This window comes from Acomys russatus, chromosome 12 (assembly GCF_903995435.1).
Source record: "Acomys russatus chromosome 12, mAcoRus1.1, whole genome shotgun sequence".
In the NCBI taxonomy this organism is placed as follows: domain Eukaryota; kingdom Metazoa; phylum Chordata; class Mammalia; order Rodentia; family Muridae; genus Acomys; species Acomys russatus.
In genome coordinates this window covers 27806973-27830471 of record NC_067148.1, presented here as the reverse complement: position 1 = coordinate 27830471, position 23499 = coordinate 27806973, and the positions used below count along the sequence as shown (strand labels likewise).

Genomic DNA, 23499 nt, shown 5'->3' with positions numbered 1-23499 from the left:
TGAACTGTTAGAAACTGAGAACTACTAAAATCTTCCTTTGAAAAATAGAAAAGATATGTTGGGGTAATCTTTTGTACACTGTGGGAAGGGTGTCTCTGTGTATTCAGTTGTTGACTGCTAAACCCGCAGAGAGCTGAGTACTGTCCGGAGTTTGGTATTTTTACTCTTAATGGATCAGCACCTGCATCATATTTTGTAAACAGTCTTCTTTCCTCACCTTTTGATAGGCTTAATAAAGAACCAACAGCCAATAGCTAGGCAGGAGAGGAAAGGCGGGACTTCCGGGCTGAGAGCCTATCAAGAATCAGACGCTGGAGGATTTGCCAGCAATGACCTGGAGAGGAACAGGTGCCAGGATGAGAAGGTGGTAACTGGCCACGTGCCGAGATGTAGACCAGAATTAGTCAGATTAGACTAGCTGAGAATCTATCCAGCTATAGTGCCTAAGTTTTTATAAATAATAATAGTAAGTCTCCATGATGGAGGCAAGAAAATTATAAGTACAAGGTCAGACTTACCGACATAACAAGTTCAATGTTGGTCTTGACTATAATGAGAGCTTGACTCATAATAAATAAATAAATAAATAAATAAATAAGCAGTAAGAAGGCAGAGTTTGGTTTCACTGGTCATGAGTATCAATCCCACAGATCATGCAGGAGGGGTATGCCTGAACAGCCTCAGAGCTAGAGGCTAGGTACCAAGACCTGACACCAGCGCCTCCTTTCTCATGGAATTTGGCCCAAGGCATACGGGAGAAACACTGGGGTCCCCTCCATGCCTGGAGTGTCTCAAAAATCCTAACACTGTCCACTGAAGGGATGAGGAGTAGAAGGATGGGCTGGCAGGGCTCAGCAGCGCAGGAAAGACCCTTGCCAGCAGCAGCTCCCATTCCCACCACCCCACAGCCCACACCCCACACCCACACACTTTTGAGATTGCAGAGAGCAGTGGTCTGGGAGCCTGACGTCCCTGAGATCCCTTTCAGGCACCATGGGATCAGAAGCACTTCCCCACATCATTAAGCCACTATTTGTCATTTTGTTCACTTGGATCAATCAGTCCTTGTTTTATTCTTGGAACTTCTTTTCCAGCTGGGCGCCCAGATGAATAACACACATGATGAACAGAAGGATGAGCGGTAGGGACCACTGCTGGGGCTCCCAGAGGCATCAGTGAAGACCCTCATATCTGGTGCCCGGGAGAGACCTCTCTTGCCCATAAAGAACCCCCAGTAGAGCCCACACACAGCTAGACCACAGCCTGGGTTTGTGTTTAAATTTATCATTTATAAAGCCATACAATGGATCGTGAGAGACCAAGCAGCTGTACAGAGGGGGACAGCATCAGTGTACATACATTCATACCCAGAACACTTAGCATACATCAGGGTTTATACAAGGTGGCAGAGGCTATAGGCACAATGATACAAAGTATAAAGTATATTTCCATCTATAAATACACAGCAGAGGGCTGGGGGGTAGGGGGTGGATTCTGGGTTTGGGCTTCCCAGGAGAGGGCCTGGGAGACAGGGTTGGGATAACCAGGTTGTAAGGACCTTCTTATGTTTGTTTTAAATGAAAAAATGGGGGAGGGGGGAGAAAGTGGGGAGGTACCTCATGCACACCCCCAATGGGCTCACACACATAGGAGCCAAATGTGGGTCCTCGGGGAGGGCTGGGTTGTGAACACTGACGAGAAGACACGCTGGGTGTGTTGCTCTTCAGTGGCCTTGCTGCTGTGAGGGGCCCAGGCATGGAAACCAGCTGGAACCCTCTAATATTTCAGCCATTTGAGGAGACAGGAGGCAACAAGAAGGAGGCTTGCTGAGCCTCCCCGTCCCATGTGGCTGTCCTCATTTATCATCGGCACAGAAACACAACTAATCTGTGGCCCGTCAGGCCACGCCTCCTAGTTCTTCTCATTACTGGGTCACATTGAACTTGACATCCCTCCATCGACCACCTCCCACCTCGAAGCTCCCTAAAGGGATGAGCAGACCATGCACACATACACACACACATACACTTACACACGCGTGCACACACATCCTGTCACCGCTGACCATGGAAACACCAATCTTGAGATCTTCAGGCAAGGCTTAAGTGCAGGGGTGGCCCTAGCTTTGGGTTCCAAGTTCTTCAGGGACCCAAGGCATGGAGGCAGGCGAAGGCTGTTTTCCCTTGGATGGATCTCCCCAAGATGTGAAGCTGGGAAAAGGGGGGTCAGAAGTCCTGGGAGGTAGGATAAAGAAGACAACCCAGAGCGGCATGGATGCCTTTCACTCACGTGTCTCTCCTGCACTTCCCAGGCTGCATGAGACTGTTTTATCTCTAATCAGGTCTAGCACAAAGTACAAAGTCTCTCTCTCTCTCCCCCCCCTGAAAGCCCCTTTCTAGAGGGACACGCAGCCACAGCATCCTCCCTACACCCCCAGAGTGGGTACCCCTGGGGACTCTCCAAAGTCAGGACATACCAGGAAGCCTGGCAATCATGTCTGAAGCTATCTTAGCTGCTGGGAAGAGGTCAGCTGAGAAGATTCAAATGGCCTTTCAAGATGTGAATTCTTTCCTAAAACATGGCTGGACAAGGGAGCCAGGGCTCCACAGTTCCACAATAGCAGGCAGCTTCAGTATCCAATTGTTAATTTCCCCATCCTCCCCCTTGGGGCCACCCACCCATTGTATTCTAGCCCAGCTCTTCACTTGTACCTCCCCACCCCCACCCCTAAAGAATCATGGGCAATTCCCTGGGCCTTGATTCTGCCTCAATCAGCATCTCTCTCTGCCATCTCACCTCAGATATCAGGGAAGGTGAAGCCCCAGGCCAACCTCAGAGATACTGTGAATGGGCAGAGGCAGTGTGGACCTCGGCTGTAGCTGAGGGATCTTGCTGATGGCATCATATGCCACCATGCTCTCTTGTCTCCCTCCGCCCCCCCCCCCTTCGCTTCTCTCTCATTCATGTTTAAGAGCGGAGGGCACTCTCCCTGCTGGCATACAGACTCAACAATAAACAACAGCAAAACAAATCATTCGCAAAGGGACAGCGGGTAAAAGTGCTCTTGTTTAAAGGGAATCTTTGGCAAGAATAGGTTGCACACGGAGTGGTGTGTGTGCCCGTGGTCTCTGTGTGTGGGTGTGCGGGTGTGTGTGGGTGCATGTGGGTGCACGTGTGCACGCGTGCAGGAGTGTGCAGAGGCCCACCTGTGAGAATCACAGTGGGGAAGAGGGCAGATTACAGTGTGTGGTGGTCGCCACTGTAAGAGCTGGGGCCCCTCCCCCCTTCTCCACCGTAATTCCAGAAAAGCCAAACTCAGGTGTCCATTCTTCCCAGAGGCATGCTGGGAAGGAGGCACCCACACAGCTGGCATCCACTTTGCTTCCTTCACGTGACTCAAACACGGTGTAAGCCTGAGTGAGAGGTATGAGAAGGTGAAACCATATATGAAGGCTGAGCCCGGACTTGGGCTGGCCCCAAGGCAGGAGGCAGAGGTTCTGATGCCCCTCAAAAACTCAAGGTGAACAACATTCCAGCCAGGAGAAGGCTCCCCGGACTGTGTGACACGCAGGATGAGGGCATTTACAAATAAAGGGGATACGTAGGGTCCATTTGGGAGATAAGGAAATGGGTAATCCAGAATTTGCCTCGGATACCTCAGAGGGAAGGACCCTTTAAGGGGACCTCTATTACTACTCTTTGGGAAGTGGGGGGCCCGGCAAGAGCTTCCATCCATGATCCCCACCTAACTCATTCTTCTTTCTAGCTCCTTAAACAATGTCCACAGCAGACAAAGCTCCCTGGAGAAGAAAAAGAAGCGAGAGATGCACACACCGTGGCCATACACACCCACCCACACCCACCCCACCCCCACACACACACTGGCTCAGGCCTGTGGCAATAGAGTTAGCTGTCCTGCCCACACATCCAGGATGCTGGCAGCTGGACTACTGTTTGCCAGAAACTACGGGGTTAAAGAGCTGAAGCATGTCACTTCCCCAAGTTCCAGATGTAGTCTAGGGAGGCCAAGGCCAGCCCTGGGGTATATGAAATATGAAGACACCCTGAAGCTCTGGCTCTACTTACACGTTTAAGGAAGAGATGGGAACAGTTTGTGGCCAGAAACAATAAAGCAATATGGGGGAAAAAAATAAATATTTCTTGTCAATTTACCTATTCTTTTTTTTTTTAACCTTTTCTTATATTTTTATTAGCTTACAGATTCTATCAGTATGTCTCATGTATATATTATATATATATATTTATATATCAGTACAATACCACCTCTAGGAGCGCCCCGCCCCCAAGGGCTTAAATGGAGGCCTTAAATGTAGGAGTCTTTCCAACCCCACAAATGGACCATAGGGCCTTTGGCCTAAATTCATATCTTCTGTCCTGTGTCCCACAGGCAGCATGGTCCTGCTGGGGAAACTGAGGCAAGGGGCAACAGGGCAGCTTTGGCATTATGGGAGGGCCAGCAGCATTCCCAGAGGCACTTGGATGTCACCCTGGGCAACTCAGCTAGACGAGTGTACGCAACAGTCAGACCCTAAAACACTCACAGAGGGAGGCAAAATGGGGGGTGGGGCTCCGGGCCTCCCCCAGGTGCCCTGGGTAGGCCTTTGGGAAGCAGGCTCCTGGGATAAGCCATCATGAGGGCCATATAGGACAGGGTAGGTCAGAAAGGCACGGCCCCTATTCCCCCAGTAGGCTTCAAGCAAATGAGCAAATGCAAGACTAGAGCTGGCACTCCCGGCCCAGGAATTGGGCCCAGGGAAGGGAATAAGGCAGAATCCTGGGCACTATCAGTGCATATGCCCAAGTCACTGTGAGCCCCACAGCACAAAAAAAAAAGATGCCACCCTTCCTAGCGGGCATCTTTCTAAGACTGTGGGCATCACCTCTTCCTCCAACCCAGCTTCAGTACCCAGAACACTGACTGCTTCCAGTTGGCCATGCCCTATGTACCAGGGTCTCTACAGAGGATAGGTTGGAGGCCCCCAGGGCCACTAGAAGGCAGGTGTAGTAACAGAGAGAGAGAACTCTGCTACCCACAATGCCACACTCCTACAGGAAACAGCTTGACATTTGACCTGGGACCCTGGTATCCCATATCTCTAGCCTTCTTTGGACAGTGTGCATTTGTGTATCACAAGGGACTCAGGCAAGCAGAGCTGTTTGTCATCTGAGTGGATACAGGCAGGTACTGATCAGCACATGGGGGGCACATTTGCATCCAGCAGCAAGAAGTCAGAGCAAGCACTGGTGCCTCCAGTGAGCAAAATGTGAAAGTGTCACTGTCTCATGTCATTCCCTGGCCACTTGGTTTAGCAAGCGACCCTCCGCCAGAGAGAGAGAGAGTCGCAGCTCAATTTCTTCTCTCTAAGCAGGAGGGTTAGGGAGAACGAGTTTTTTCATTGCTCCATGAAATATGGTCCCCCCAAAGAGGCCCATGTGTTCTCTGTGGGAGCTCAATTCTCTCAGAGGGGGAGGGGAGCCAGGGGATTCTGAGTCCATCTTCCCTTCTCTTCCTCCCTCTCCCCATCCCTCCACAATTCACTTCCCTCTCCCCACATTGCACTTTCTTCTCTCCTTCTCCACAGTTGACCCAAAGTCCTCTTTCTGGATTCAAGGTGGTCAGGACTCACAGATCCCCTCCCCTGTACCCCCCACACCCCATCCCCAGTGCCCAGGCCTTGGGCAAGGGCTCCTGGATCCGGATTCATCTCTTCTGGCCAGCGCTCAGCATGACCTTGGAGACAAAGTTGACAATGGCAGATGCAGGTTGGTTGGGGTCAAGCTCCGCGAAGAGGTGGCAAGCGTTGTCTGTGGTGCTGCCCTGCTTCCGGGCCACAAAGCCAAAGAGCCTACAGGGGTGAAAGAGGCATCTAGGTAAGGACCCAGGCTCCGGAGGGCAACCCAGGCAGGAAAGCATACCTTCTCCAGCCAGAATACTTCTCCAAACATCTAGAACTGGGGCTTAGCTTTTAAAGCCAAGTGCTGGAGACAGTGCCTTGCCTTGTTTCAGGGCAGGTGACATGGCCCTGGGGAGTTGGGGGTGGGAGATGGACTGGGCGTGAATGACAAGACTGCTTAGAAAGGGTACAAAGAGACTAAACAGGAAGCAGGAAGAGTCCGGCCGCTTCTTTGAGTTCTTTCACAGCCTCACCCCAACCTGAGGTTTCCTACAGGATGTGTCCCCCAGTAGCCAGAGAGCCAGACAATAGGGCCTCACTCCTCAAAAGTCTCTCTCTCTCTCTCTCTCTCTCTCTCTCTCTCTCTCTCTCTCTCTCTCTCTCTCTCTCACACACACACACACACACACACACACACACACACACACTCCTAGCTCGTGAAGCTGGGAAGCCCTGAAAAATAAAATATGAGGGGTAAGGAACCCCACACCTGTCCCCTGCTTGCTCCCAACAACAATGGGCGTGACCCAGTACTCTCTGTCTCTCTGCAAAACAGAGTTAAAAATATGAGAGCAGAGAACAGAATGTGAGCTCAGGGCCCCTCCCAGCCGGCATGTTGCTAATTAGAGTGAGATGGGGAAATCATGACAGCTGGAAATGCCAATGGAAACCCCTCAGCCGGGTATGCCTGGCACCCACAGCTAAAATTAGCCTGGCTGGCTTCTGCCTGCCTGTGTGTGCCTGTGCACGCATACACAGACAGGTACACTCTATTCACACCTGCACACATAGACACACAGCAAATGCATATTCACATGGCACACACATGCCCATGGTGAGGAAACACGCACACGCGCGCACACACACGCACACACTGTACTTCAAAATTTTTTACTCTCCCAAGTCTCTTTGGGACCGGAAGGCCCGTGATAATGGCCAGGAGACACTCAGGGCACTTCCCTTTCCAGGCTGACTGTGTCTGTGGCACGGTAGAGGTTATCCAGGCAGAGTGAAGGCCATCTCTGAGTTCCCGGACTAGAAGTGCACAGGCCTGTCTCCCTGTCTACGCCAGGATAAGGGCCCAGCCAATCATGCCTACTCTGAACATTGCCATCCGACTCCTTGGCAAACTGGCCTGACTGCCTGTCTGGCAGGAGCATGAAGAGATTCCGTGACATGGGGAGGCACAGGAACGTGAGGTCCCTTTTGATTCTCTGAAGGTTACGGAAGGCTGAATGATCCCCTCTCCCACACAGCCCCCGCCGGAGCCCCTGTTGATAAGGTTTACATTTCCTAACTGGTCCTTTCCATTCCCAAGCAAGGTGCTCTCGTTTTTGGCCCACTCCTGGCACTTCTGGCCTTTATTTCTTCACTCAATAACCACCAGCAGCTGACAGACACCACTCTGTCCTAAGAGCCATACAATCCCTTCCCCCTGAACCTCTGAACCCATCTCTATCTACCCAAAATGCACCTATCATTTAAATCCATTCTATCTACAAGCCATTCGGACTCCACGCCTAGACACACGTCTTCATCAGCATCAAGATGGGGGCTACATCCTCTATCTCTTGATCTCAGAAGCTTTGGTGTGCAAGCCCTTAGCAGACCCCTGGTCTAGAGCCTAGTCACGTCCCTGCTTTCCCCACAGAGGATACAAGGGACAACCAGTGGGGTGCAGGGAAAGCCACACTTACTTAGCAGGAGCGCCTCCCTCTGTCTTCATCCACCTGTGGGGAAAAAAATGCCCACAGTAAATCAGTGTGTCTCTCTCAGGAGCCCTGCCACAGGAAGGCAGAGGAACCCCCATTCCAGAAGACACATGCCCCCAAGGTCACACAGAGGGTAATCTGAGTGCAGAGGATGCTGCAGCCCTCCTCTCATGTAGAGAGGAGACACAGCGGAGTGTGTAGAGGTAAGCAATGAAGTCTGTGCGAAAGTCACCAGTCCTGGGGAGGAGATTCAAGTGGTTGCCAACATAATTATTCTCATTGCCCAGGACAAATCAAGGCTGTGGCTGGGACAAGGATACACAGGCGCACAACACACACATACCTCATGGGACAGAGACGGGGTGCTTATAAGACACTTACTTTCTTTCTTGTGGGTCCAGGTCGCAGAAGGTGACAGTGTTGAGAGGGTAGTGTCGTCTAAAGAAGAGCCTGTGGCAAAGACATCAGGGGGCCAGAGTGAGTGTGGGTGTAACTGTTTTTTCACACCTGCCACCAGCCAGCAGCCAGGCCATCTTCCCATCACTGTGCCTACCATGAGTTCGCACGGCCTCTGCTTATGAAGAAGAAGATATGAGACCCTCATATCAGGGCTTAAGCCTCACACAGAAACAGACAGATGTGCCATAGGAAGATGCCCCGTGTGCTAGGGGCTGGGGAGGGAACTGGCACTGAGAAATGATAAATGCAGAACTCTGGAAGAGGAAGGGAATGACCTCTACTCTCGAAGTCAAGGCCTTATTCAGCTGTATTATATACGTTCAAAGCAGGCCACTCTTTAGAAGTATGGCTGGGGGCTGGAGAGATGGCTCAGAGGTTAAGAACACTGACTGCTCTTCCAAAGGTCATGAGCTCAATTCCCAGCAACCACATGTTGGCGCACAACCATCTAGAATGAGATTTGTATACGTAATAAATAAAGAAATCCTTAGAAGTATGGATGGATGTTGGAAGTGGGTGGATGTTGGATAGAGGCATGCACACATGTATGAATAGTTTGGTGAGCGGAAAGACGCATCAATGGATGGATAAGCTGGTAGACGGATGAATGGGTTGATGGGTAGATGGACGAATGGTTAAGTAGGTGGGTAGGTGGATGAACAAGTGCATGGGTGGAGGATAGAAGGATTGGTGATGGATGCTTAGGTACATAGGTGTTGAATGGGTACGGGATGGTAGGAGCAGGAGTGAACGGATAAATGGGGGGGTTGGAGGAAGAAGGAGGTAGACAAGGCTTACTTTCTCTGATTGTCAGTCAGTGTGATTCCTTGGGCAGAGACCTTGAAGTGCACAATGGTGGCAGCCGGCGTGGGGTCAGCAGCCAAAGTCTCAGATGTCGCTTTGGAAATGGCCTGTGGCCCGGTGAGCGACTCCATATCCACAGAGTTGACGAAGAGCACATTGCATGCTGGAGGAAATGGAGCCAAGGAGGAGTCACGGGGACCAGAGTAAGCGGGGGGGGGGGGGAGGGGGGAACAATCCCTCAGATCCCACCGCGCTGAGGCAGGTGCAGACAAATTTCAGGCAAGCCTTGAGCCAAAGCAACTGCACACAGAAATGCAATCTGGCAGGGAAATCCAATTTACACCTGCAGGAGGGGACAGGGCAGGGGGTGGGAAAGACAGGTCTGGGCACCGGTCCCATCTCAGGTGACACTTACCTGCTCCTTGCTTCAGCAGGTCAGTGGTTGAGTTGGCAGGGCCCGAGCTATCCTTTGATTCATCTGTGGGGTCTGAAACAAAAATTCAATTAGTAATTAAAAACCCTACAGTAATTAAAACGAGTCTGGCTGGGCCTAAGGCAGATACTTCAATATGGTCCCTGCAACTGATGCTCTTCTGACAGTGGGTCGCGGTAGTCAGGACTGCGTATATAAGATGATATCAAGGCCCCAGCACGGGGTCGGGAAGCTCAGGAGTCCAGCAGTGCTAGACTCAGATCCCCACTGTAGTACCTGCTTAGTGTCTATGGAATAATGACAGTAATGACAATGGTGCTACCCATGTCCCTGGGTCTCCAAAACCAAGCATGTGACACACAGCAAGGCTTCACGGAGCAATGGGGACTACAGGCATCTTGCATCATTAGATGCATCTTTGTACAAGCCAGTGAGTGACTGGATTCAACACAGCACAAACTGTCACAAACTGTCACTTTGAGATGAGTTACGATTAAGTGATGAATATACTGAGCAGCTCGATTTTACCAGCACACAATACGTACCTGGAGTGACACAGTGTCACTTTTTATGGCACATAAAACACACGTTTTATTTCCTTTTTTTTTTTTTTTTTTTTGACTTTTTGTTGTTTTGTTTTGTTTTGTTTTGTTTTACAAAAAGGGGTCTCTCTGTGTAGCCCTGGCCGTCCTGAACTCACTTTGTACACCAAGCTGACCTTGAACTCACAGCGATCCACCTGCCTCTGCCTTCTGAGTGCTGGGATTAAAGGTGTGTGCCACCATGCCCAGCTCGCTTTATTTCAACTACACTTTGACAAGAAACTTTTTAAAGATGCCAGAAATTGGAATGTGGTGTGTGCCTGTAATCCCAGAACCCTTAGGGATGGAGGCAGAAGAACTGTGAGGCAAGGAAAGCCTGGTCTATATGGGGGCGGGGAGGGGGGGCAGGGAGGGACATTTTAAAAAGAAAGAAGAGGAGAAGGGAGAAGAGTTGAGCGTTGTTTGTACTGGCACTTCTAAACTTTGGTTTGCAGATGTGTTAGAACACAGATTGCTGGGCCCAGTCCACAGGTGCATTGCATTGTTTATTTGGTTTTTTGTTTTGTTTTGTTTTGTTTTTTGTCACTAGAGCCTGACCCTTGGGTCTCACACACACAGATGAGTGCTCTGCCACTGAGCTACATCTCCACTCCTCTTCTTGCCTTTTTATTCTGAGATCTCTATGTTGCCCAATCTGACCTAAACTCACTCTTCAGCCAAAACAGGTCTTGAACCCGTGATCCACCTAGCTCAGCTTCCTGTGTTAAGTCTAGAGGTCTGCAGCCCCGGGCCCAGCCTCTGACCCAGAGTTTCTGACACATCTGAAAACAATCTGCATTTTTGCATGTTCCCAAGATGGCTGCAGCAGCTCCAGATACTGCTGTTGGTTTATATGATTTAAATATTAAATGACTTTGAAAATTCCATACAAATATAACTGAATTAGTGTCTAAATTTTGTGGTTACTAACGTTATTGAAGTTGCATTTGAACCTTTAGGCTAATAATGTTGGTCAAAGTTTATTAATAATTCAGTGTGTCAAACTGGATGAATAGAAACCATCAACTGACACTAGAAGTCTCTCTCATGTACCAGAATATAATCCTTGTGTGACGGTGCCCTGTTTCTCAGATCTCCCCCAGGACAAGGCCTGTTCTGAGAATTCAGTGTGAATTTCCTTAACTGCCAGAATATTTAGAGCAATCTGGCAAACCAGTTAATGGGTGTTCTTGGAGTTAAGCTTTTTAATGAACATCCCCACCGTTTTTTAATAGAAGATGGGGGAGGGGTCCCCTGTATCGCCTCCACCCTGGCCCCATTCCTGGCAGACACCACAAGGGAATTATCCTCCTACCTCGGCTTGGAATGACCAGTTTACAAGGCAGGGCCAATGGGATGACGGAGTGCTGATAGACCAGGGCAGACAGGGAGCCTGTGGGGAGAGACAACCAGGCAGAGTGATAAAGAGAGACTGGAAAAGTCTCTCTTTTCCACCCTAACACACCCACCCAACTCCACACCATCCCAGGATCCACAGCAATCCAGCTGCTAGCTTCTTCACCACCCACCCCGAGTGCCCACCCCAGCCAACAGAATTGGAAACCTGCCCCCTTTGCACTGAGAACTACAAGGGGACCTAACTACTTTCCTTGACAGCCACACCCCCTAAGTCCTTCTAGTCACAAAACCCCCATCAGAACAGTGTTGTAGGAGAACTGTGACATCAAATCCCAGCTCTGTGGCACTTACACATTCTTCATGTTCAAAATGAGTAGAACGACAGCTACTATACAGGCTTGCTATGACGTCAGAATAACATGACATCTAGATAGTGGCTTTCACATAATAGTTAGTGAAGAAAGGACCCCTGTTCTTACTGCTGTTATTTTAATGTACTGACAGTCTTACCTGAGCAGAACAAATACAGAAAGAGAACTGGCAGAGTGGAGTAGCCACAGTATGCAACTAGGAAGTGTGGCTAAGTCTCAATAAAACTTTATAAAAACAGCAGCTGTTCCTTCTCTCTGCCAAAGCCATGCCCAGGAGGACTGGCAGCAGTGAGATGGAAAGAACTTGGGTCAGACCCCCCCCCAACCCCCGAGGACTAAGACAGAGATTATAATGACAAGCCAGAATGCTCACCAAAGTTTGGCTCATTGGGACAGCCCTTAAGCTTGACTCCTCTGGGGCCTGTCTCTATCAGGAAGTGTCTCACCAACTCATGGGTCATATCTCCTGCAATGAAGAAGAAGAAGAAGAAACAGAACTGTTCATTCACTGTTGTAGCAGCCTCCTACCACCTACCACCGTCTCATCATAACTTCTGCAGTGTATAGGATGAGCTGGGAGAGAGGGCTACTGAGACAAGGTGGCTCATCCCTTTGGGATGAGGATCACCATTCACTCCCCTTCCATCCATCCAGGAAACACCACACACACACACACACACACACACACACACACACACACACACACACACCCCAAGTCTCAGTGATCTGCTGTCACAAAACCACCACTCACTCCCCTGGAGCTTCTCAGGGACCAGCCCTGGCAGGTTAAGACCCTGTTCAGTATCCAAGGGTCTGAAGACAGCAAGCCGCCCAGCCCCATCCAGGCAGGGAGAAGACACTACCTTTCTTGCCCTGCTGAGAGATGGTTGGAGGGGGTGAGGACACCTTCATGGCCAACCCATAGGCCCCTCGGAAAGAGTGGCTGTCACGGATGATGAAGGCCCCTGGCTCCTGGTCCTTCAAGAGTGCAATGGCTGAAATGAGAAGAGACAGAAGAGAAGAGCCATCAAGAAACCGTTAGCACTGACTGTGCTTGAGTCCCAGGAGCCTGGAGGACTCTCTTCTCTCTTGAGATGACATTTTTGGTGTCAGGGTGTAATGTATCAAGCAAGGAAATATCTCCTGTAGATGACCAGAGAGAGCCAATGTTGGATGCCACGCCTGCCATCTGCAGCCACTATATAACTCCTGACAGGAAGCAGACACTGTGTGTCTAGCAAGTGGGACTGGTCTGTAACTTCATTTACAGGGAGGCCCTCCCTGCTGACTCTCATCCCATAACCATGGGCTTTCTCTGAGACCCTGGAGTGCCTCGTACCATCAAGCCTACACTCCAAACTTAAGGTGTTTTTCCTGAATAATAATATTATCTTCCATATCATAGTTTCAGATGCCCTTGACTGGCCTTTAACTTTGCCTGGGAAAACCAAGGCTTCCCTAGACCCCTCCAAGGCTCTGCTTCAGACATCCCCCTTTACAAGGGAAGTGGGTTTTTTTTTTTTCCTGCCCAACTTTGATCCCAATCCCCTCTCTGGGACCTCCACCAACTACAAAGTATAATGAGTTCTTGCTCAAGGCAGACATGTTGAACTGGAGTCCATGATGTTTTCTGATGGACCACCAAACCAACAATACTGTCCCCAACTCACCCTGCTCTCTGGAGATCTCAGGCTTGTACCAATACTTGGAAGTGTCCTGAACAAACTTCACTTTAGCCCGTGTCTCAGGACTATTGTCTGAAGAAGAAAATGAAGGGAAATTGTTACAGTTGAATTGTACACTCTCCAAAAGATGTCAACACCCTAATAGGCCTTATTAAAGACAATCCTTGAAGACGTAATCAAATGTAGACAAAGGCACGCTAAACTTGGGTGAGTCCTAATCCAATATGACTAGTGTCTTTCAAAATGGGGAAGAGACAACAGACGCATGAAGACTGTTCCAGGTGAAAATAGAAACATCTGTAGGTCAAGAGACATGGGACCATGGTCATCAGGAACAGTATGGAGAGGGTCTAAAAACAGCGCTCTGTCAGAGTCCCTGCCAACATCTGGATTTTGAACTCTGGCCTTTGCCATAACAGAATTTACTTCTATTATTCTAAGCCAACAAGTGTGTGTCAACCACAGAAAATAAACCAGAAAGCAGGGTTCATAGAACATGGCGGGAGGTACCCAGCAGCCTTCTTCCCCAAGGCTGCCTCCTGGCAATCACCATTATTACCTGGCCATTCTGTGAAACACCCTTCCCAACCCCATGCCCTGTGCCCAGAATATTCTGAGGACATCTTCCTCACTTCCCTCCCACAGGTTGACACCACTCTAGTCCCTTCTCCCTGTGCTCCATCGCCCAGCCTCAAATTAACATCCAAGAGCAGGGGCAAGAAGTCTGACGTCTCTCTCCTGGGCTCATCCCCTCTTGATCCCCACACTGAATGTGGTATTCTATGTCAGTCAGGTTAAAAGTCCCACCCTCCAACATCTAGACCAGGAAATGTCCGGTACTCTAGTGGTCATCTACAGGGTGTGACATGCACACAGCCAGATGATGTCCCCATTCAGGAGTTCTGCAGACCATAGCCTCTTTTCCAGAACATTACATTATAGAAGGGGTTTGGAAAAGGTTGAGTCCAATGATGGCATTGCTCTGGAACTTGTCACGTTCCTGCCTCCTCCTCTTTCCAAACTATAGGTGAGCATCACCGTGCCTGGCCCCTTATCATATCTTTGTGCTCTGAGCCTTCAAGCTCAACTTTAGTTTTTCCTAAAATACCTAACAGGTTATTGTGAGCTGCAACCACTGAACCATGCAGTGGAATGTTAAAACTTAGTCTTGCTTACTTCACCGACATTCTTTCACCCTTCCGCAGGAAGCAGAAACAACAACAAAGGGGCAGGAAGAAAAAGGAAAACAGGAGGAATCCACTTTCACCATTCTCATTTCCTTTGAGAGAAACTGAAACAGGGGACACAGTGTTGATGGTGCTACCAAGTTGAGAGAGAAGGACTCTGCAGCTGCGGCTAAAGGCCTTGGTTCTCATGGGCACCCGGGCTCTGTCTCCAGTGGCCTGAGGGGACTCAGCTCCTTTCCCAGGCTGGGCAGCTAAAGAGTGCATCTGCTGCAGGCGCCTGGCCCTCCTCTGAAGCTTGGCCATGGTTGATCTAGGGAGCTGTCAGAGGCGGCTGCAGTCCCTGTGTGCCTTCCTGTGTTGACTCCAAAGGCTATTTTAAGTAGGCAAGATGGTGGGAAACAGGAAGTGTCCTAACTACTAGAAACTTCGCATCCTTCAAGAAGTGAGGCTGGGAACCAGATGTCTCTAGTAGGCGGCAGGAAGCATGGGATTGCAGTCACTCTGAGTGTCCCAGTTTGGAAGGACCTGGGAAGGACACGGAACACAAAGAGCCTGGGTGCCTTAGGCCCACCGCAGGCTGTTTGTAATTTTTTGCATCTACCTTGAATACAAGTAGCCTCGGTGCCTCCTCACACAGGGTGGAAGTCTGGTTGAGAAGGTGTGCATCACCTGAGGCCTTGAACTTTATGTTTGGAGAATGGGCCATCTCCATGGAAGCAAAGACACCTAGACTAGACTTGGGTGAAGAACTCACCCTGCTAGAAGCAGGTCTGTACAAACTAGGCTCTGAGAAAGACATTTCACCCCAGCCTGTACTCTGTCCCACCTGCCCACCTGGCCCACAATTAACTGATGTGTGGGGCTGACAAAAGTCACAGAGGTCCAGGACAGCAGCCTCACAGTTCTATTAAACCATAGTATCCCTCAAAGTACAAATACATGCTGAAGACATTCTAATCGTGTGTGCATGTATGTGTGTACATGTGCATGTGCGTGTGCATATGTGTGTGTATGTGTGTGTGTGTGTGTCCATGCTACAACCCGCATGTATAGGTCAGACAACAACCTCAGATGTTAGTTTTCGTCTTCCATCTGCTGCCTATGCCAGGCTAGCTAGCCTGTAAGCTTTTAGGGAAATCTCCTGTCTCCACCACCCATCCCAACAGTGGAGTACCAGATTATAAACACACACTAGCGTGTTCAGTTTTTACATGGGTTCTAAAGATACAAATTCAGGTCCTCATGTTTGTGCAACAAGTGTTTTTGCCCACTGAGCCATCTCCCCTGCGCTAAGAACACTCACGGGGGGGGGGGGGGGGGGGGGGGGGGGGTGTGGGAGGGTAGTGTGAGCCTGGATCTGAAGTCAGCTCTGCCACCGAGTAACTGTGTGAGCCTTAGACTGTTCCTGTATAAAGCAAAGTTAAGAATACCTAGTTCCCAGGGGGCTGGAGGATTAAAGGAGTACTTAGCTCAGGCCACCACAGGCCATGCGCTCAGTAGGAGGCTGTGACAGTGACATCCATTCATCCAGACAGCACCTTCATCATAGCAACCCTATCCTAGCCATGTTTTAAAGGCACAACTCCTGCTACGGGCACGGAACTCAGGACTGAGTCAATGGCCCACTCGCAGTCCATCTGCCAAGGAATGGATGGGACAGACAGATGTTCTAATTTGGGGGCAGGTAGGAATGTAAGAGAAGAGACACACCTGGCATAGAGTACTTGGAAAAGTCTGGAAGCGTGTGGGAGAAGGAGACGGTGCTGCTCCCACCGGGACTGGACATTCCATTGGCAACAGGCGAGGAGGACACTTTCCCATTGATGGTGGCGTAGTTGGGGAGGCTGCCTGCCCGGTCTCCCGCTGACATTCTTCGCTTCTCTGGTAAGGCTGGTGTGGGGCTCCCTTGCCGGAAGGCAGCTGAGTCTGGCGAGGGTGAGGTGGCAGGGCTGCTCAGGCCAGGGTAGTAGGCAGGGGAGACAGGGAATGAAGGCGTAGAGGGAGCCTGGTAGCCGGAGGCACTGCTTTGCCGAGACAGTGTAGGTCTTCGGTCCTCAGGGGTGGAGTAGCCACAGAAAGCTGCATGCCGGTCCAAGCTGGGGCTTCCAGGAGCCACAGATCCAGACCCACCCAGGTGCCGGCCCAAGCTTGGGCTCCCAGGGCTAATAACTGCATTGCCATGGAGGCTGGAGGCCAGAGTTCCTTGATGGGCTCCAGGGTGCCTGCCCAGACTTGGGCTTCCTGGAGTGGTGGCCACGCTGCTGTGGAGGCCTGGAACCTGGTGGCTTCCCACTGGGTGCCGGCCCAAGCTGGGGCTCCCAGGAGTAGTTGGTGCATTGCTCGGGTGGCCAGAAACCACATTACCATGGAAACCAGGGCCAGATGGACCCATCACCTGCCGGTGGCTCAAACTGGGACTACCAGGGGCAGCCATGGTGGGGTTAATGGCCCTACGGCCAAAGCCAGGACTGGGTGGAGTGTTGGTGCCCACTGTCCTATGTCGTGCCTGAGGGCTCCCAGGCATCATGTGGCCATTGGCTGTGCTGAACTGTGGCTGGCCTTGGATTTCTGGAGAAGAGCTGAATGGCTGAAGGGAGTAGTCAGGGCTGCTGTAGCTGCTGCCAGCATGGATGGGTGAGGCGCTCCGGTAACTCAGTGCTGCCGGGCTCGGCTGCCCCAGGCTGCCAGAGCGGATGCTGGAGTCCAGCATGGGCTGGATGGGTGTCCGGGGACCCTGGTCACTGCTCCCAGCTGATGGGAAACTCCCCACGGAAGTGCTAGAGAGAGACATCAGGTAGAAAGGTCAGTGGATGATATTTAATACAGGGTGGACTTTGGCTGAGTGGTCAGCATCCTTCAGCCACTAAGAGCAGTAAGAACTCCACTCACAGTGTAGAGGAAGTTGGGGCTTTTATACATTACATAATGGGACCATGAGAAAAAGAAATCCAAGGGTCAGAGAGTTTAAGCAGTGAGCTCAGCACCACAGGGATCTAAAAGGCCAGGTTTCAACTCAGCTGCCTCAGATTCCAAAGCACACACTTTTTTTTAACTGTAAAACGCTGACTTCTGACCTGGATCACAGCAAAGCAATCACTAGGAACAACGAAGGCAGCTGTCCCAGGGTAAAGCCCTTAAGTGCCGTAGGAACTTAGAGAGATGGTCAAATCACCTAGCTCTATTCCCACGAGGGCCCGACTTGACTCAGTTTCTCTGGGGGTTTTATCATCTGAGCGCTAAAATTGGCCTTTCATGCCTCGATGACTCCAAAAAGCAAAGTCATAATCACATGGGGCTGGGGGAGGCAGGAGTCGTACCACAAATTAGGAGATTTCAGCTTGTTGGGAGGTCTGTCTTCAGCACCCCCAATCTGGTCGCTAAGGAAACAAGTAACTTTGGCATGGTCCAGGGATATAAGCAAACACAGGCTAGTAGACCAAGGCTCTGCGCAGGCGTGAAGAACGGTTGCTCAGGGACCAGGGTAAGCAGCCACTGGAGGGAGGGAGGCCGCAAGCAGCTGATGCTTAACAGCTCCAGGGAGAGAAAGGTATTTGCAAAGCTCAGGGCCCCAGGTACAAGAGGCTGTGCTCTAGGACTAGCAGGGGCAGGGAGAAGGCCAAGGTGAACACCCTGGGAATGAACAAGACGGCGATGAAGTGGCCGCCGCTGCCCAGAAGTGAAGGGTGGTGATGAGACTGGGGGTGCTATGGTGGAGTTCTGGGGTCTCTGGAACCCCGAGAAGAGCCAGCTGGCTGCAGAGGCAGTATGAGGAGGAAGCCAGGGTAAATGAGCGAACTGGACTCCTCCCCCACCCGCCATCACCCTATTCCTAGGGGAGGCAAGCCTCCACCTAGTGAAAGGGTTGGGGAGGAAAAAAGATGGCATGGGTGTAGGGGAGTGTTTAGAATTAGAATCAGGGTTCAGGGTGAACATCTCTGCCTGTCTCTTGCCAGCTTGGGCAGGACTCAGGGGCTGGGCCAGTGTCGGAGTGAGGAGCAAACTGACACCAGAAAAGGAGGAAAACTAGGGAGTCTGAAGACCATGGGGATTCCAGCACAAATGGGAGTGGGTTCCAGAAGAGAACAGTGTGTGTGTGTGTGTGTGTGTGTGTGTGTGTGTGTGTGTGTGTGTGTGTGTGTGTCTGTGTGTGTGGTTTTCCATCCAGAACATGGAGTCTCATTTTCACCACTCATCCTTGCAGCTCCCCAGTGTACCCCAAGCAGGAACTCTTCTGAAGGGTTGGCCTTTCCTATCCAGACCTGGGAGTCCCTCCCTGTCTGCATCACCCAGATGGATGCCAGTAATGTCTGCCCACCAAGACGGGGCTGCATGCTTTGAGTTTGTCCTCATGCCTACATTACATGCCCTAGTTCTCTGATGCTCTGACCTACATCTTCACCCCCAAGACATCCTGTCATCTTTTTGGGTTCCTGCTGTAGCACCATCCTTCAACATCTTCCCCACTTCCCTGGTTAGAAGTAACTGCCCCCACCCCTGCTTTGTGACCCAAGTATTCTATGTCTGGTGCAGTGCTGAGCACAGGTGGCTCATAGCTGTACACATCACTTGGGTCTAAAGAATGGAGAGGAAAAAGAGACAGAAACAGAGAGAGAGAGAGAGAGAGAGAGGAGAGAGAGAGGAGAGAGAGAGAGAGAGAGAGAGAGAGAGAGAGAGAGAGAGAGAGAGAGAGAGAGAGAGAGAGAGAGAGAGTCCAAACACAAACACATACAACTGTAGGTTGAAACCTATTTCTTCTACCACTCAGCTAACTGTCCCTTTGAGCCTCGGTTACCCCTTCTGAGAAGTGGGAACAAGCAACACTTAACTCTTAGCACTGCAACAGAAAGTAGATGACTGCTCAAAGCTTTGAAGAAAACGGCCTGTGGCCAGGGTGGAGCTTTCTGCACACTAGAGGTTACCCCTGGGAGATTAACAACATCAGGAAGGACTGCTCCACTGGTCCCTTTGGCTCAGGCGGGATGGAGCACAGCCTGGGAGCCTCGTTCCATCACTCCATTTCCCTTAAGTCGGACACCCAGAAATACTCTCTCCCTAGGCTGGAGAAAGCATCTTCAAAGTGCAACAATCTGGGTGGGACTTTGCCCATGCACAGACTAGACAGATGCCAGGGTCTTGTGCTCAGATTCTCCCCGGCTCCCATTCCTGGCTTACCTGTCAGCACTGAGAATGGGACTGCTTGTGGAAAGGGGACTGGGGGAGACAAAGGAACCACCAGGGGTCCCATTCCTCAGAGGTGTCTCATGTCCATAGGCATGGGCAGCTGGGGCACCGACACTCTTGGGCTCCACATCCTGAGCTCGAGGCCCTGCTACTGCTGTCCTCGCCACAGACTCCACGTAGCTCCGGGGCTCTGGAAAAAGGAAAGGGACAAAGAGTGAGCATTGGTGTGATAGGAACGCACCCACCCTACCAGGGACTACAGCACCCCCCCCCCCCCAGAGTCTAGCCTGGGAAAGAGGCAGCACAGAAAAGCCTCCAGGGGAACACTGGGGTGCTTAACTGAGGCTCCTGCTCGCCCCCATCTCCCAGCCTGAGGCCAGCTTTAAGGAGCGCTAGCTTTCAGAAGCCTCTGCTTTTCTAGGTTCTGCCTCTGCAAAGAGCCATCAGCATCTCCCCGCTAAGGACATGGATGCCTGTCCATGGCTGGCCTCCGCTTTGCAGCCTTATCTCTTCCCAGCCCTACCAGGGTCCTCAGAGGTCTGGGCTCCTGGAAGAGTTCCAAAGCCATCACCTGGCTTTGGCCGTAACTCTGGATAGCACCCAGCCTGCTCATCAAGCAGTCCCCAGTGCCTGCCACTGCACACTCACCAGCCCCTTCCTGCCAAGACACCCCACCCACTCCTGCACAACACACTCAGCGTTCCCCGGAAGACTGATGGAGAGAACCTGGTGTTTGGGTGGAGCCAGGCATCCTGTGCCCTCTACAGAACAACCAACACACCAGGCCAAGAACAGAAGGGTTTCATACACAGTATCCCCCAACTAGTGTTCGGAATAACATCAGGGACAGAAACCCCGTTTTACACACGAGGAGACTTAGGCCTGAAGAGTAAAGTGACCAGGCATGTTAGACCCAGGCTCCCATGGCCTCAGAGGCCAGTCCTGAAATTAGCCCTATACTAACTCTAACAAAGGGCAGGATTCTGGGCTTCTCCAGGGACCCTATCATATGGAGGACGTGGATATCATTGCCACCACCTAGAATGCTGTCGCCATCTTTGTTGGCCCAGAGGGACAAGATCTGAGCACAAATCTCTAGTGCTACAACCATAAAATTCACCAAAGCCAGCTAGGGAAATTCCAGGCAGGTTCTGCAGCCCTTGAGGGCCATGACTACGGTGAACCAACTAGAAGGAGATCCCCTCCTCAGGTCCCCCTGGTTAAGTGGGTGAGGGAAAGTTGAGACAACTAAATGGATAGCTTTGTTTTCTCAACTGGATTGAAAACTTGGCTTGAAAAAGAGAGAGTTACCTAGGGTGTCAAGACCACATTCCATAGAAGGCTCCCCGACATCCACACTCAGCCCTCCCCCCCCCCCCCCCCCCCCCCCCGTGCTGGAGGAGCAGGCACCTGGGCACACTTAGCTGGAGCTCAGCTTGTGGGGAGAGCCAGCAGAGGCTCCGTCAAGCAGCTCAGGCCACCGCTCACTTCCCAGGCTTCCCAGGCCAACCTGACATAGAAGGTTTGAACTCTGGTCTCCTCAGGCCCCAGCACCACGGAGGTGGAAATGCCGTAAGGTCCTGTGACGCCTGACCAGTCAGATTCTCTGTAAATAGCTTAGGTGGGGGTGGTCAAATGATCTCTGTCGCAATCACTCAACCCAGTCGTCATGCGTGACAGTGTCTGCAAACAACAGCTACACGAGCAGGCACAGATGTTTGCAGCAGAATTTTCTTTTGGAAAATAGGTAGCAGGTAGATTTGTCAGCGGCCAGAATGCTGACTTGGATCTAACCTGTCTCCTTAGCCACGAGAAAGGGAGTAATTTGCCCAGGACACAAAGCTGGCCAGTGGCTATGGCTAGCACCATGTCTCCAATCTCACAATACATGTTCTGGCTGACCTAAGGGGCTGGCCCACAGTCTCATAGGAACACCAACACATGAGCCAGAGGAATGCCAGATCCACCGGGTCACCCATAGCAGAAAAATCACCTAAGAGTTGTATGAGGTCAGTAAGATTTAGAGAGCATAAGTGCCCAGCCAATATGGGGCAGAGGTGGCATAGGTACCCAGGCAGACAGTCTTCCAGGCAGCTGTTGCTCACAGTTCATAAAACCACTCAACCTTGGGAAGCTGGTGGCCTGTCCTTCACCATCCCGGCCACTCCCTCTGAACATTGCACAGGCCCATCTAGGTGCTCAGCACAGCACCACTTGTTTCCCCAGGACACACAGCAATCCTCTCTCACCCAGAGAGCCCTGCTACCCACAGCCTTCACTTGACTGACAAGGGCTCCTGGCAGCAGCCACGGCAGCTGGCCCTGAGGCTTCCATGGGTGTCTGTGTCACAAATGCAGAGCCACAAGACCTTCCTCCCTTCCAGCCCAATCTGGACATCACCTTGTCTAAAAAGTCAGACCCAATACATGAACTCTGAAAATCAGGCTGAAACCTACACCAGTGGCTCTCTGCCTCACCCACTTTCCTACCCTCTCCCACTCCACCCCTATCTGCATCCCCAGTGGCCACATTTTACCTATGTCTCCCCCAAGCCTCTTACTCTATGACTCCATATGGCTTTGGGCTTTAGCTGGGGTGATTAGGTCTTTACTGGCAGGGAAGGCAGAGGAGGGAGGAAGAGAGGGAGGAAGAGAGGGAGGGAGGGAAGGAGGGAGGGAGGGAGGGAGGGAGAAGATGAGGTTGTAGCTTCATGCTCTATTTATCCCTAGCTGTACCAGGGACAGCTTCTGGGTGTGCAGGGGCAGCTCCCACCCCTGCTAGGGAGCCCCCAGAGGTTTGCACCCTCACTTGTTTGCCTAGACTTTTTAGTCACCTAAGATCTTCCACTGGAATGAACCATGGGTTTCTGCCAAGACCTCAACCCACACATTAGGTAAGTACCACACTTTATGCTAAATTCTCGTTTTTAAAAAGAAAACATATTCTGCCAACAGGAAGCTAAGACAAAGCGCACCATGGGAATAGAGCCACGCCCAATCACAATCACCCTAGGTAGTGACTCTGTCCCAGCTGAATACCACCAGTTCCACTTCTCTTGTCAACCTGGAACAAACACACTCACCTGCGTAGGATGAGCATGTGAGAAAGGACCATGTCCTTTTAGTTCTTGGGAATTCTGCCTGGTTCCACGTTGGTCTTTGACCTCAACCTCCCTCCACCCGTGCACATTCCCTTCCTGAGCAGGGATGGGGGGGAGATGGGGGGGGCAAGGCTCCTCCTCCTCCAGTCTCCTAGGGAGTAGCTGACCCACAGGCCACCAAGCCAGGGAGGGCAGGAGAAGTGGAGCTAGGGAGGGTACTGCATGGAGAACATTCCAGGAGTCCCAACCCAATCGTTCCAAGTGGCTGTTGGTGGCGGCGGGCGGCTGGGAGCAACAAGCGTGACTTGACTCCTCAGCCAAGGCCTGTCAGTTCTTCACTCACATTCTCAACTACATTGCCTCACTCACCAGAAGAAACAAAAAACAAAACAAAACAAAACAAAATACTTAGACTAAAGGAAAGGGGCCAGTACTGCCCACTCTGGTAAAATGAAGAAACATGGGGGTGGGGAGAAGGCCTCTGTAATAGAGCACTTGCCTAGCATGTGCTAGGCTCTGAGTACAGTCCATCCCACCATACATACACACACACATACCTACATGAGCACCAGATCTAGCACTAGCATTAGTGTTAGTATTGGGCCACATGTAGCCCCCTCCCAGCCCCCAAGCACCTCTGCCTCATGGTAAGATCTCTGCCCTCCCCGGGTACCCCACTCATCCTTGGACCCTCAGTCCCTAACATGGGTAC

General features: G+C 51.3%; 1 protein-coding gene across 13 annotated transcripts in view; it reads right to left on the bottom strand.

Annotated features, from left to right (window-relative positions):
• Positions 1-5670: 5670 nt before the first annotated feature.
• Tns1 (tensin 1) overlaps positions 5671-23499 on the bottom strand; it is a 211186-nt gene continuing 193357 nt past the window's right edge. For all 13 annotated transcript variants that reach the window (XM_051154111.1, XM_051154099.1, XM_051154112.1 and 10 more), the window contains 11 exons: positions 19679-19877; positions 16217-17283; positions 13305-13391; positions 12498-12629; positions 12008-12100; positions 11220-11297; positions 9306-9377; positions 8885-9053; positions 8009-8077; positions 7613-7645; positions 5671-5867 (listed from right to left, as the gene is read on the bottom strand). In XM_051154111.1, the coding sequence (XP_051010068.1) occupies positions 5723-5867; positions 7613-7645; positions 8009-8077; positions 8885-9053; positions 9306-9377; positions 11220-11297; positions 12008-12100; positions 12498-12629; positions 13305-13391; positions 16217-17283; positions 19679-19877 (2144 nt within the window). In that variant the 3' untranslated portion in view covers positions 5671-5722. The remainder of the gene's footprint in view (positions 5868-7612; positions 7646-8008; positions 8078-8884; positions 9054-9305; positions 9378-11219; positions 11298-12007; positions 12101-12497; positions 12630-13304; positions 13392-16216; positions 17284-19678; positions 19878-23499) is intronic.